Source organism: Contarinia nasturtii, unplaced genomic scaffold, assembly GCF_009176525.2.
Source record: "Contarinia nasturtii isolate CC-2019 unplaced genomic scaffold, AAFC_CNas_1.1 Cnas_scaffold_695, whole genome shotgun sequence".
Classification (NCBI taxonomy): domain Eukaryota; kingdom Metazoa; phylum Arthropoda; class Insecta; order Diptera; family Cecidomyiidae; genus Contarinia; species Contarinia nasturtii.
The window spans coordinates 315,215-328,728 of NW_022198046.1; the positions used below are offsets into that span (position 1 = coordinate 315,215).

General features: G+C 31.9%; 4 protein-coding genes across 7 annotated transcripts; 1 reads left to right on the forward strand and 3 right to left on the reverse strand.

Annotated features, from left to right (window-relative positions):
• Positions 1–52: 52 nt before the first annotated feature.
• LOC116340710 (tropomyosin-1) lies at positions 53–4,190 on the reverse strand. Of its 2 annotated transcripts, XR_004201107.1 has the most exons (6): positions 4,069–4,190; positions 1,993–2,440; positions 1,682–1,901; positions 1,401–1,578; positions 556–1,165; positions 53–400 (listed from the first exon to the last, which is right to left on the reverse strand). XR_004201107.1 is itself a non-coding variant. In XM_031767342.1 (5 exons), the coding sequence occupies exons 2-5, from the start codon at positions 2,364–2,366 to the stop codon at positions 318–320; spliced, it is 855 nt and encodes a 284-aa protein (XP_031623202.1). In that variant the 5' UTR covers positions 2,367–2,440; positions 4,069–4,189; the 3' UTR covers positions 53–317. The 2 variants fall into 2 exon arrangements, 1 of the variants encoding a protein (XP_031623202.1); XM_031767342.1 differs by lacking the exon at positions 556–1,165 and having other exon boundaries at positions 4,069–4,189.
• Positions 4,191–4,376: 186 nt separating this feature from the next.
• On the reverse strand, positions 4,377–9,044 carry LOC116340943 (cyclin-dependent kinase-like 4). Of its 2 annotated transcripts, none has more exons than XM_031767714.1 (12): positions 8,703–9,044; positions 7,766–7,813; positions 7,519–7,610; positions 7,371–7,420; positions 7,167–7,286; positions 7,029–7,101; positions 6,879–6,929; positions 6,647–6,788; positions 6,426–6,576; positions 6,263–6,358; positions 5,674–5,823; positions 4,377–5,609 (listed from the first exon to the last, which is right to left on the reverse strand). In XM_031767714.1, the coding sequence occupies exons 1-12, from the start codon at positions 8,768–8,770 to the stop codon at positions 5,496–5,498; spliced, it is 1,155 nt and encodes a 384-aa protein (XP_031623574.1). In that variant the 5' UTR covers positions 8,771–9,044; the 3' UTR covers positions 4,377–5,495. The 2 variants fall into 2 exon arrangements, with proteins under 2 accessions (XP_031623574.1, XP_031623575.1); XM_031767715.1 differs by lacking the exon at positions 8,703–9,044 and adding an exon at positions 8,114–8,241.
• A 684-nt stretch (positions 9,045–9,728) lies between these two features.
• LOC116340752 (dynein light chain 1, axonemal) lies at positions 9,729–11,288 on the forward strand. Of its 2 annotated transcripts, none has more exons than XM_031767397.1 (5): positions 9,729–9,987; positions 10,056–10,089; positions 10,377–10,454; positions 10,512–10,659; positions 10,756–11,288. In XM_031767397.1, the coding sequence occupies exons 1-5, from the start codon at positions 9,836–9,838 to the stop codon at positions 10,962–10,964; spliced, it is 621 nt and encodes a 206-aa protein (XP_031623257.1). In that variant the 5' UTR covers positions 9,729–9,835; the 3' UTR covers positions 10,965–11,288. The 2 variants fall into 2 exon arrangements, with proteins under 2 accessions (XP_031623257.1, XP_031623258.1); XM_031767398.1 differs by having other exon boundaries at positions 10,771–11,288.
• On the reverse strand, positions 10,965–13,242 carry LOC116340751 (zinc finger protein ZPR1). The gene is made up of 5 exons (XM_031767396.1): positions 12,993–13,242; positions 12,445–12,913; positions 11,551–11,942; positions 11,306–11,481; positions 10,965–11,227 (listed from the first exon to the last, which is right to left on the reverse strand). The coding sequence occupies exons 1-5, from the start codon at positions 13,095–13,097 to the stop codon at positions 11,023–11,025; spliced, it is 1,347 nt and encodes a 448-aa protein (XP_031623256.1). The 5' UTR covers positions 13,098–13,242; the 3' UTR covers positions 10,965–11,022.
• Positions 13,243–13,514: the final 272 nt, after the last annotated feature.

The window sequence follows — 13,514 nt, forward strand, 5'->3', positions numbered from 1 at the left end:
ATAAAGCTCACAAACACAAATATATTATTAATAACATAGTATTCACATGATGTTTGTTTTTGAAATACATGTATAATTGAAAATCCGGTTATAAATTTTACAATAAATTACAAAGCAATACAAAAAAATTTGAAATTTAAAATGTGACAATTTTAAAGTGAGTGTGTTTGTGAATGTTGAAACGATGACATGTTCTTTTTCTTGGATGTTTTTGATCATTCGTAGGCAGAAAAAGAATGAAGGATATTTATCGAAAACGTCATAGTCATCGCCATTGGATGGTAAAAAATGGCAGCAAAACGAGATTTTGGTATTGTTTAGTAACCAGCCAATTCGGCGAATGTTGAGTCCATTTCGTCGGCAAGACTCTTGTAGCGGTCCTTGTTGAGACCCAATTCGTCTGAAAGAGTACCAAAAACATATATTTATTCAAAAGAAATCTTACAATTTTTTTTATCTAGGATAAAGAATGTAATTTTATACAGTAAATTTCAGTTAATTAAGCTTTTTTTTAAATTTATTTTTCATACCAGTGGTTAATGTCAGTAGAAATACCTTGCTAGATTGAATTGTATTCATGTTTGCATTGGTGGTTATTTGAGCAGCTGCAGAGGCTCCGAAACATTTTTTAAATATATTTTTTTATCAAAAGGCCCAAGCGTAAAATCTATTAGTTATTGTTTACATTGTTTTTAGCAGCGTTGTGTTGCATATCTTTTGCGTTGGTTTCTCTTTTTACATTTGGTTTTTTTCAATTCATCACTTATTGCGACTATAATACATCGTTTAATTCGAATTGGTAATATGTTAGTAGTAAATTAAGATGTTAATATTGAAAGAAAAAAATATTTCAGGTCATAATACAAAAATGTCTGTTCACGATGAGAAATCTAGTATGGGAAAAATAAGCATATGCAAACTATATGTTCATATTGGAGACTGGATGTATGAAAAACACAGTACATAGTATAAATTCGAATTAAAAATGATGGAAATTTTACAAGGAAAATTGGTATTTGGATCAATCAACGGATAGGTAATGGGAAATTTCATAAAAAATAACATATAAAGCTCTGGACAATTTAATATCCAGTAAGCTCTGCAAATGTTGAATCCAAATCGTCGCAAATTGCTTTGTATTTTTCTTTTTCGTGGAACAGACGATCTGTAAATATGGCGAGGCATTTGATTAAAGCATCATTTTTACAAGTTTTAAAAACTAAGCAGCAGTGTCTAAAATAAGTTACTCGAAACTGTACATTCAAAATAGTCTCACTTTAAACACTGCTTTGGATTATTATAATGCATTTTTATAATGATTAAAATTCTTAACTAAAAAAATTTAATTGAAAAAATGTACAACATTAACAAACATATAATATTCTTTCGATCAAACCCACCTTCCAGTCTGTCGACTTCTTTTTGAAGTCTCTTGACTTGCTTTTCAGCGCTTTCAGCGCGGTTCTCGGCTTCCTTGAGGCGCACAGTAAGAGTTTTCATTTCACGTTTGAATTCTTCCACTCGTTGATTGGCTTTTTCTTCCGAAACTTCCAATGATTTGAGCGAGTTTCCGACGACCTACATTTTAAAATTATTATTGTTATTGAAATAATACAATCGATTTTCAATATTGAATTCACACTCTAATTTTATGTAATTTAAAGATTTTTTAAATTCTTGCCTTCAATTCTTCTTCGAGTTCCATGATCTTGGCTTCTCCTGATTTGACACGGTCTTCAGCGACTTCTAATTCATCTTCAACGAAGGCCAATTTACGTGAGACTTCATCGGATTTGCCGTCAGCATCTTCAGCAAGGAGACGAGCTTCTTTCAATTGGTTGGTCAATTGATCCATACGTTCTTCGTCTTGTTGTGAACGGTTTTCAAGTACTTTGCACATACTGAAAATAGTGAGAAAATGAATTATTATTAAAAAAAAAAATTGATTGCACTTAGACCACCTATCACAGTTTGGCAAATTTAAAGACATACCGGTTGTTTTCATCAGCCGATTGGGTGGCTTCCAACAATTTTTGTTGTGCGCTGCCTGAGCGTTCTTCGGATTTTTCCAAATCTTCTTCAATTTGTTGAACTTTACGGTTCAAAGTGGCAACTTCAGATTCGGTAGCGGTGAGGGTCTTTTCTTTTTCTTCCAATTCTTGGTTGGCCAATTCCAATTGGTTCTTTGAATTGGTCAAATCAATTTCAACTTGAACCAATTTCTTTTCGCAATCGCGAACTTCTTCAAGGACTTTATCGGCACGAAGGTTGGCATCTTTAGCCTGTCCCTCACAGGTATCAGCCTTGTCCTGAGCATTATCTTTTTCAAGCTTCATAGCTTGCATCTTCTTCTTGATGGCGTCCATGTTGATGTAGTTTTTTTTATTTGCTTACACACAGGAAAACAGTTAACAGAAATTTGCTACAAAATTCGAACTATCTGAAACGAACCGAATAATTTCGAAATGTATGAAAAAAAAAATTATACGAAAAATGTCAAGAAAAAATTAAGTAACAATTGGAAAAACGAATGAGAAAAAAAAATTATTTTTGTTTCACTTGCTATTGGTCTGGCGGGTCGATGAAAATATTTTCTTTATCTAATATTAGAAATTTTGAATAAAAATTTGTTTCAATAATATCGCGATTGTAAAAGGCGATTTTCCGCAGTTTTATTTCATTCGAATGTAGAAAGAAATGAATATCCAAATAACTCCCACATGCCAACTGTAAAAATCTCTAATGCCTACATATATCGCAGCATCGAAAAAGAAAATGAAAACAACAAAAACATCAATGTATATACAATGAAAAATTCGTATAGAAGGAGCTATGTAGAAGATGTGGGCTTATGAAAGGTGCATATATATGAATGGCTCAACTGGTGCGACAGCGCGAGCAAAAATGTCTATTTTTAAATTAATCGTAAAGTATTTCGGATTCTCCTCTCTTCTAGCACATTTATTGTTACATATACGTGTTTAATATTTCTGAAAAAAAAAATTATCGTCGGTTTTACTTCGTATTTTTTTTTTTTGGTTTGAATCAACTCCAATTTCATAGTGAATAAGTTTAAAATAGAACGCGAAGATGGAGATTTGTATATTGCTCTGTATTGAACACCGTGCAAGTATGATTCACCTAGTTTCATGATCTGAGACTTGCTTCGCTTAGACTGCAAAATATTTTGATTCTTAAATTTTTCTGATTGTGTACACAATATGTAGGTTTTTTTAATTAAATCATTTTCGCAAAAAAATGATAATTTGCTCGTTCTTTACAATTGATATGAACAATTTGCTTTTACAACATTAGACTGAGCAAAAATAAAATAAGCAAACTAAAATGAACACTCGAGCATTTGGCATTTCGTTGAAAATTGTCAGGCAAATATTTTGCATGGCCCTCTACACACTGTTTTCATTGTACTTTTGCATCATTGCATATATAAGCCAATTTCTAATTGAGTTTGTAAAATTCAGCACGTTGACGAATACATCAATTTTAACGTCACTTGTTAGTTGAACAAATACGATTCTAGATCACACGGCACATAAAAAATATTTATTTTTATATGCATGCGTGGGTGAACTTTAGCACACAATCCAATGGAACTGTTACGTCCATGACTTTTCACGAAATTTATGCTAGACAAACATCTAACTGTCTCACAATATTTATTTTAATTTTTTCAAGTGGAAATATTTTTTCAAGATTTAACGTTTTTGCTTTAAATTTTGAATTGGCGAAAAACGATCTTAAAAATGTGTTAAATATGAAAAAAAATTAAGTTACAGTTTGAATCGAAATTCATTTTCAAAACGAGAAGAAAGTTCAACTTCTGTTCACTTGCATATCTCCACAATTATATAATGAGAAATTTTTGTCACAATTTAATCACCGGAATTTCCGTATTTCCTCAAGTTTATATATACCAGGACCATAGCAAACATAACAAAATATTTCACCGTTTTTCTGATGCACTTAATTGAATAGATTTAAATCACATTTATGGAGAAAAATTAGAAGTTGAAAAAAAAATTCCACCGAGCAGAGTTTCAAACTAACCTGAGCGCTCGAAACAGTCCACACGACAGTAAAAACGCGAAAGCACTGACGATCGTTGATCTGAAGAGCCCCACCTTTTCGAGTTTTCACAACTCATATCGCATCGATTTCCCCTTTTACTTACAGACACACACACACAAGTTATTTGCATAAAAATAAAACACATACCGCATAATGTCCTTATGATGACGACTAACGGCGACGGCGAAAAATACTTCATTTCGTTTTGTAAATTTAAATTTCGACTATATACTTTATTTTCTATTTAAAAAACTTAGACTGTAAGATAAATTTAAAATGATGTCTTTGAGGAAAAAAAAAACAACAACAGAAAATCTCTTGCAAAATGCGAAGAGCAAATAACAACGATCGTCATCGTTCGCCCATCTTGTTTTTCAGCATGCAAGGTTAGTAAAGCATTGCGAAAAATTTCATTCGTAAACCAAGCGAAATCTTACTTATGTTTTCAATTTTTTTAAATATAATATTTTGGTTGATTCAACATTCAAAATGCATCTTGATCGACACGTTTTATGCCTAAGATTTTTTTTTTGTTCATTGGCTGAAAGGCTCAAAATGATGTCAAGGAAAATGTAAAACTTTTGGAATCTTGAAACCTTCAATATCGAATTGGTTAGTTTAATTAATTAGAAGCTGAAGATTCACTGGCTGGAATTTCATTCTATTTTTATAAATCTGGCCTGATTAACATGTCCGTTTTTTTCTCAAAACCGGTGACAACATCGCTCCAATTCAAGCATTTTCATTGGGTTTGCTACAAAAATAAAAATTAAACGAGTATATCTCTTCTACGCAGACTCGCATGTCTCTATAATTTGTTGTTTGAAATTTATTTATGTATATGTGTGTTATTTTCATTAGCAGTTTCTATCACAACATTCTTTTCCATTGAGTTTTGGCAACATCCCAAATTTGATCAAATACACAGTCAATTTTGAATATATATCCGTTTAGCTGATTTTCTTGTCATAGTTTTGAATGCAGTCGATACGTGGGCTATAAATGCTTTACTTACAATGGTCTATCAGACTCAATTTATCGTCAGAATCTCGTTAAAATCACCGGCCAATGCAATGTATGGGTCAATTATAGTAATTAATTAATGTCTAACATATATAGTTTTTCGCTTTAATTTTTAAAAGAAAAAGTTACATATTATACCTTTTTGTTTCTTTTACATGTTGCAATTTACAAAAAAAGAAAAACAAAACAAAGATGTGTGCATAACGTAAATAAAAATTTACATGTAAAATAATTGTCTACAGAAAGAATGTCGAAGTAGATGAATCAAATATTTGAAATCGCTATATAATAAAAAATAAATCGATTCCTATAGATCGAAAAAAGCGTATTAACAAATAACTATTCGTAGAGAAAGAAGCATTAAAAATCCGATGTTCTGACTTTTAAATTGAAGGCAAGTGGTGTTCGTTCGAATTGGAATAAATTTTCGGCATCTGTTTCAAATTGGCATTAATTTCTTGTGCATTTACGATCATTGGTAGCGACGTATTCAATGACTGCAATAATGAAAACAAATTAAAATATTCTCTGAAAAATTCACATTTTTTATTCGAAATGTACCTTTGCTTTTTCACGCGAACGATTCAGCTTGTGTGAATCGATATGTTCAATTGAATTTTCTTTTTGCTTCGCTAGGTAATCCTCGAAAAGGGGATGTTTCATGAGGCGTTCACATGAGTATCGTTTAGACGGGTCTTTATCCAAGCAACGCTTTTTTTTTCAATACATATAAGGAAAGTGAATTTGTAAAAACAAACATCTTATTATAACAATGCGATAAGTAAATAAATTCTTATTCAAATAACAATTTGCTACGTGGATCTGAATGAATTTTCGACTATTTTTAGACACGAGCCGATTTTTGTTATCTTATGTGTTATGTGGGATGGACATCAGCTTATGTCAATCAGTCGTATTTTGTCGTTTTGTTTTTAACATGTATTCACACTAGTTTCCAAAGTAAATTGATATTTTGCATGGAGTTTATTCGAAATGGTTCCTATTTAAAACTGTTTCAAAGTATATCGGTTTCTATTGCCACAAATTCTTTCAATTTATAATCATTTCTTATTGATCCTGCTGCGTTTAGAACCATATCCAATTACATACTGTTTTCCTTAGTTTACTAATAATTCAAACATTTACTCACTCTTGCAAAATCAAGAATTTCAGGTTGTTTGAGAACCCTGCTCGGGAACTTTGATTCCAATCCATCAATGACTGGTGCAACTGGAAGTGTGATTCCCTAAAAAAACAATTGGTTTAAACTATACTAAAATATATCCATTATATTTTTATGTGGAAATTCTTACTCCAAAGTATTCGTTTTGACTAAAAATCAGTTGATGCCTGGTCAAGATATCACCAATGGTTCTACGAATTAGATACAATTGATCCACATCACTCCGACCAGGCCAAAGTGCAGTACCACGCACCATTTCAGCAAAAACACACCCGATTGCCCTTAAAATTTGAGCGGACATTTTTATATTGCTCTATTCTATTTATGAGGTATTTATAGAAATAAAATTACCAGACGTCCACAGGTGTGGAGTATTGAGTGTCCCCAACTAAGAGCTCAGGTGCTCTATACCATCTCGTTGCGACATAATCTGTGTAGTTCTCGCCTGGGCTCATAATTCGGGCAAAACCAAAATCACACAGTTTAACTTGTCCTTATGAAATAAGGAAAATATTATTTGTATTATTATAACGTTATATGTTTGGCAAATGGAAGACAATATGATCATTGCAATATTGGATACCTTGTGCAGTAAGAAGGATATTCTCAGGCTTGATATCACGGTGCAAACAACCTAAAATTGTTAATCCATTACTTTTTTGTAATAATGACGTTTTAAATTAAAAAAAAAAAAACAATTCATCAGTCATTTAAAAAAAATTGTATATACAACCTTGCGAGTGACAGTATGCAACGCCATTCAAGGTTTGGTAAATTATCTGCTTCGTTAATGCATCAGGACAGCCCTAAAAAATATTTTTATGAAATTAATTCGATTGCGTTCGTTAAATGAAACAAATAATTTGCATACTTGTGGATTTCGCTCCAATTCATGTAAAACAGTATGCTCACAAAATTCGAACACCAAATGTAGTCTGCGCTTTCGACGAAAAACTTCCAAAAGGGATACTAAATTTTCGTGCTTCAAATTCTATATGTTTGGGTTGGAACGTTAAAAATGGAATAAAGGAATTAATAATTGTTTGTTTAAACATATTATGTCCTTATCATTTACCTTCAATAGTCGAATTTCTCGTAATGCAATCTTTCTTATAGCTGGGTCCTCTATGAAACAGAAGAGAAATGAAACGGCGAATTTATCGAAAGTTGCACCACCAACCAATACATATAAAAAAAACATAGCACATTTTTTCAATACATACCTTCGCTTTCTACAAAACGTTTTACAGCCACTAATCCACCCGTCTCATGATCGCGACATTTATATACAACTCCGTAACTGCCTTCGCCGAGTCTTCGTATGCATGTAGAATATTTCAATCAAAGTAAAAAATAGTAGTGATATTTTTTATCAATTATAGCGTTGAAAAATGTTGCTTGTGATAGTAATGATTTTTTCTTTTATAGTAGAAATTTGAATCTATTAACAAATATGATATGAAAAATTACCGACTGAGTTTCTCGTACCGCTCCATTTTCCCGCTCTGGACGTTCGCTCTATAAATTCCATAATTGCAAAAAAATGAACATATAAAAAATTTGTCACCGTTAACAGCAAATTTTTATTAGATATGTATGCTCGGACGAATGAAAGAATTTATTGATTAAATTTTAAATGAGGTACTAGCAAGAACAAAATCAATCATGAACGATTCCAAGAATAACAGGTGGTATAAATCAAATGACACGCAACGACTCTGACATTCAATCTTTTATAATGTTCAATCGAATGTTTAACATGTAAAAAAATGTGTCTCTTGAAAATTACTATTTTGGTATTGTATTGTTTAAATTCACCTCCAAAAATTTAACATAAATTGCATCAAACTGTTGTTTTATTGATATTGCGAATGAGTTGTTGGAAAATTTTAAAACCGAAACAATGTAACTTTTATTGAGCACAAAAGAAACGACTTTTCCTTTGTTTGGTTGCACATCAACTGGATACAAAATACATTTATCGAAAGTGGAAACCACCACACACAGAAGGAATGACCAATAATAAAATATTCATCCAATAATACCGAATAATAATGGAAATATCTATGTATGCATATACATAAGCAATACATATAAGCAATACAAGCAACTACTCAATTTTAACAATGACTAGACTTGGATTGGCCTAACCAAAAACAGAGGAAAAAATCGATGAATTTATTTATTCACTCGCGATGTTATTCCAACATTATACCACATATGTATTTTTAATTGTAGAATAAATATTTTGTTCAATTGTATGTCCGTATCGGGTGTAGCACATGCTATATTGACCACGAGAGAAGTTGAAATTAAGTTTCACTTTCAGAATTTAATTGAAATTCCGAGATTGTTTATTAACCCATTATCTATGATTTTCTAATTAAAGTTTTCCTTAAGTGTTTACCTTCTAGATAGCAATGGAAAACGATTTCCAAATAGCCATAGTCGTTTCTCTCCAAACCATTTGTCCATAAAAATATATTATGGTGTTTTTGCGTAGATGAAAAATGTAAGCAAACAGGTACTGTTGTTTTATTTCCAGGTGTCTTATTATTGCCAAGAAACAGCAATTGGTCTTTTTCAATGTCAAAACTTTGACTAGACTTATTTCCAATTTTACTTTATTCCCACTCATGAAAGTTTCACGAACTTTGATCAATACGATACAATAGAAAAATCTATTAGTTTTGGAACAAAATACTTAGTTTATTTTTTTAATTATGTAATATCCATATAAATGATCGAGATTAATACCGAACAGTTTGAATTTTTATTTTTTACTACACGTACATGCTCGAAGAAATTTGGTCATTGCTTTCTAGTTGATACAAATTAAATATGAATGATTTGACGAGAATATTGCGTTTTACTTATTGAGCGTCCATTTCGATTTGCTATGGCATTTCGTAACGATTAAAGAACGAGGATGTGAGTACGTACGTCACATCAATTGTATAGTTTGTTTATACTACAAACATACTTTTATTGTGTTTCCTAATTTATTTCATTTTATTCGATTGTTATTTGTCTAAACAAAAAAATTACATCAGCTAGAGTGCCGAACAACATGAAAGTCGTTAACATTTGGCATTTTCATAGGAAAAGTTATTTCGCTCACGTAACGGGACTTTTTATTTACATTGGTTTCATTGGCATTGGATTTTCGATGTCACTGGTATTATGGAAAAACTGAATATTTTCCATAACGAATCCAACTAATTGCTTTATTTATGACTGAAATTTAATCATATTTATGCTTAAAACAAGTTTTCATGAACGTTGGACTTTTGAATTTCAAAAATATTGCAGATTTTTAAAATAACTGAAAAATGCTTATGTCCATGTTATTCATAAATCATAATGATAAAATGTCTTAAAATTCATAAAACAATGTGTCAATTCAATTAAAATGGATTTTTGTCAGAAATGTAGTTCATGTCATCGTTGTCATAGTGATATGGGTGTTATTTAGTTCTCTATTAAGAATCTTTTTTTAACACTAACAAGAATTCTACCAACGATTCTGTTTGCAATAACATGGCAAAAGCTACTACAATTAAAGAAGCGTTAAAACGTTGGGAAGATCAAAATAAACAAAACTCGACGGAAGTGAAAGAAATCAACCTGCAATTTCAGTGGCCGCCAATTGAAAAGATGGACGCAACCTTATCAACATTAGTCAAATGCGAGTGAGTTTGTAACGCATGTAAAATATTTTAATCAACGTTTAAAAAACTCTTACTACTCTTTGTTGTAGGAAATTGAGTCTATCAACCAATATGATTGAAAAGGTATGGGGACCCTTACTGTCCATACAAAACTGTTATAAAATGCCTCTTTAGCCAAAAATATAACTTTTCCGTACATTTTTTTTTGATATTATAACATATGCTATCATTGCGTACAAATTGTGCAATAGATTGCATTTCATAACAGTTTTATACGGACAATAAGGGTACATTACAAAATTTATATGCAAGGCAGTACGCATTGTACACCACTTATACGCAAACTTTCCACCATGGCGGAAAATTCTCGGATATCGGTTTGTAACCAACACGAAAATTGAATTGAAAAGATTACAGGAATAAATGGGATGAAAAATTTACGTGTTCTATCGTTGGGTCGCAATTACGTGAAATCGTTTACCGGATTGGTAAGTTTCTCAAAATGTGAATAAAAATTATGTACTTTCTATATCAAATTGTTTTAGGAGGGCGTTGCTGATACCCTCGAAGAGCTGTGGATGAGCTATAATTTGATCGAAAAGCTAAAAGGCATCAATGTGTTAAAAAAACTTCGTGTTCTCTACATCAGTAATAATTTGATAAAGGACTGGACCGAATTTGCTCGACTTCAAGGTTTTTATTCACTTTATACTATTGGGATAGTCGGTACATTAAAATGTTACCTTAATTTTCTAACTTACCACTTTTAACTGTCTAAAAATTCTGAAGAATTGCCTTCTTTAGAAAATTTATTGTTTACGGGAAATCCGTTGCATGAAAGTTATACGGACGAAGCGACTTACCGTGCCGAAGTAATTAAGCGTTTACCATCACTTAAAAAATTAGACGGAGAATTAGTGGTGAGCGATGTAGATTCGCAATTTGCACAAGCACAAGCTCAACAATCGGCAACAAATCCAACAAATCCAGCTGAATAATTTATGTTTTATCAAGTATATTTATTATTAACATTTTAAAAAGTGCTTGCTTTCATTCTTATGCATAGTTTTCAGTTTTAATGTCATTTAGACCTAATTCTTCATTATGTTCAAATGTTCGTTCGTATTTTTCAATTGTTAATCGTTCGTCTAGACTGCCATCATCGGTTAATGCTTGTACATAGCTATTGCCAGCTGGGTCATCCAAAATGATAGTCACTGTACGTTTTCCGCTCATAATGTCTTGCAATGTTTCTGCAAACCTATTTTAAAATAGATTTAAATGTTTTTTTTTCTTCAATAAAATGAATAGCCATTTAAATAAATAAATTGTATCTTACTTGTCGATTTTCTTTTTGGATTCAACATCGGCTGAGTCTTGAAAAACAGCACTATTTTCCAATATTTGATCACGTATCGCACTCAGTATTCCTTCAATTGTTGTAAAACGACCACCCAGACCTGATGCACCAAACTCACTTTCCAGCTCAGGTATATCAATGGTACACGTGTCTGACTGTTAATTTCGACAAAATACGACTTAATTTCACATGTGTAGTATACTGAATGTAATAAACAAACATACCTTCAAAACGTCTCTGCTCATGTCTTCGCGTCCATCAATTTTGACTGTTATTCTGACTCCCTTCTCCTCAATACCACCACCTGATTTAACTTCGTTGGTTCTAACGCCGCATGCATCGCAATTTGTTGACATAATCACAACCTCTTTGAAATGTGGAATATTCGTGAGTTTCATATTTGTTTCACAGTTTGAGTGACAATTAGAGCAATTGGTTTGAAATTGTAAAACTTCGCCATGTAGTTCTTCCAATGGCCATTCATCTTCAGCAATGGGTTTTAAAATATTTGTTTTACTTTCCGTGGTTTCATCATTGAGTTCGGCTTGCGTGAACATTCCCAGCTCATGATTCTGTTCTTTCGTTCGAATAAAGTGTGCAATCGAACAACCTGGATCTATTAAAATCATATAAAAAATCGAGATCTATTAAATTTATATTCCTGGTATTTTTTCCAGGTATTTAGTTCAAATATATTTTATTATTGATATCAATTTATTAGAAATTTAATGGAACAATGTTGTTAAAGCAATGATTTAAATAATCGTATAAATTCTGAATCTCTTCGGTGACCAATGCCAAACCAATTTTTCTTTCGATAGAAAGACGAAAAAAAGTTCGGTGAAATATTGTTAAAAATAAAGAAATGGTGTGTCTGAACTCGAACATCGTATTCTGGTTGTGGACAACGCGGATGTAGATGGGCTTGAATCCGTCTTGAATTCCATTGCGGAGAATGAGGAACAGGTGAAATTCAGAATTTATACGATTATTTGATTCGTTGCTTTGACATTGTCAAATTGACAAAATTGTTCCATTCAATTTCCAATAAATCAATATCAATAATAAAATGTATTTAAACGAAATACTTGGTATTTTTTATATGAATTTTTTTTTACCTGGATTTGGTGCACTCAAATTTTCAACTCGACAATTTCCCGAAATATCTTCAAAGATGATTGTAAATGGTGTTTCAACTGACTTAAGGCTATTCAATTTTTCAACGAATGCATCAATTTGTGCCGCAACCTCTGGATGCTCTATACGTCGAAGTGGTTGGTCCTGTTCTAAACCAGCAACTGAGCGGTTAATAATACCTTCGATGGTGGTGACTTCACCTTTTTGTGATTGCGCTGGTATTTCGAAATCTAATTCGACGAATTTTACATTCGTTCGATCTGATTTGACAACACGACGATTTAGATCTTTTGATGTTTTTATTTGTAGTGTAATTTTACATCCGGTAGGTTCGATTTCGCCAGCCGGTTGGATTTCGTTGTTTTCATAACCACAATTTTCGCAGGAAAATGAAGCGATTATTGTTTCTTTATAGAATGGAATTTTGGTAAGAAGCAAACGCGTGATACCCTAATAAAATGAAAAAAATACATCCCGAAAACAATTATTATATTATTCCGATTAATTTACAAATAAACAACAAACTCACATTTTTGTAACAGTTCATGCAGCAAGATTCAATTTCAGTCACAGTGTGATCAATATCATCAGCGCTGAGGTTTTTAAAAACCGGATCTTCAGTTGAATTTGCCATGTCTCAGTTGCTGCTATGATTTTTCCAATCTTTTGAATAAATTTAGTTCAACTAAAAACGATTGAAGCTATCTCTAGCTCGTGAAAAGTATACAATACAGCGAATTTGACGTTTCAATAAACATGTGCGAAACAACGAAATTGGGTTGCGTTCTCTACACCATTGACATAACACAACATAGTGTGACAGCTGTTGAAAAGTTTGCACAAGTTAACACATCAATATTTGAATTGTTGGCATCGCCGTTAATAGTTTTCAACAATTGTCGATTATATTTTAAATTATAAAAGACTACTCTGTTGTATGAATCAATCAACCCATTAAATGAACATAATAGGAATGTTGTTTTAAAAAATGAAAAGAGGCAAAAAGCCAATGCTCTGATTGAACAGCAAATACCAAGGACAATTTCAAACA

Bases quoted from the DNA above. Each gene is read 5' to 3' on its own strand.
- LOC116340943 (XM_031767714.1), bottom strand. From the start codon at position 8,770: ATGGACAAATGGTTTGGAGAGAAACGACTATGGCTATTTGGAAATCGT. The intron at 6,930-7,028 runs GTTGTATATACA...TAACAATTTTAG, and splicing joins TGCATACTGTCACTCGCAAG to GTTGTTTGCACCGTGATATC. The intron at 6,789-6,878 runs GTATCCAATATT...TTATTTCATAAG, and splicing joins TATCCTTCTTACTGCACAAG to GACAAGTTAAACTGTGTGAT.
- LOC116340751 (XM_031767396.1), bottom strand. From the start codon at position 13,097: ATGGCAAATTCAACTGAAGATCCGGTTTTTAAAAACCTCAGCGCTGAT. The intron at 11,482-11,550 runs GTATGTTTGTTT...CGAAATTAACAG, and splicing joins TGAGCAGAGACGTTTTGAAG to TCAGACACGTGTACCATTGA. The intron at 11,228-11,305 runs GTAAGATACAAT...ATTTTAAAATAG, and splicing joins TCCAAAAAGAAAATCGACAA to GTTTGCAGAAACATTGCAAG.
- LOC116340752 (XM_031767397.1), top strand. From the start codon at position 9,836: ATGGCAAAAGCTACTACAATTAAAGAAGCGTTAAAACGTTGGGAAGAT. The intron at 10,090-10,376 runs GTATGGGGACCC...TGAATTGAAAAG, and splicing joins CAACCAATATGATTGAAAAG to ATTACAGGAATAAATGGGAT. The intron at 10,660-10,755 runs GTTTTTATTCAC...AAAATTCTGAAG, and splicing joins CGAATTTGCTCGACTTCAAG to AATTGCCTTCTTTAGAAAAT.
- LOC116340710 (XM_031767342.1), bottom strand. From the start codon at position 2,366: ATGGACGCCATCAAGAAGAAGATGCAAGCTATGAAGCTTGAAAAAGAT. The intron at 1,902-1,992 runs GTATGTCTTTAA...CACTATTTTCAG, and splicing joins TCGGCTGATGAAAACAACCG to TATGTGCAAAGTACTTGAAA. The intron at 1,579-1,681 runs GCAAGAATTTAA...TTTAAAATGTAG, and splicing joins AACTCGAAGAAGAATTGAAG to GTCGTCGGAAACTCGCTCAA.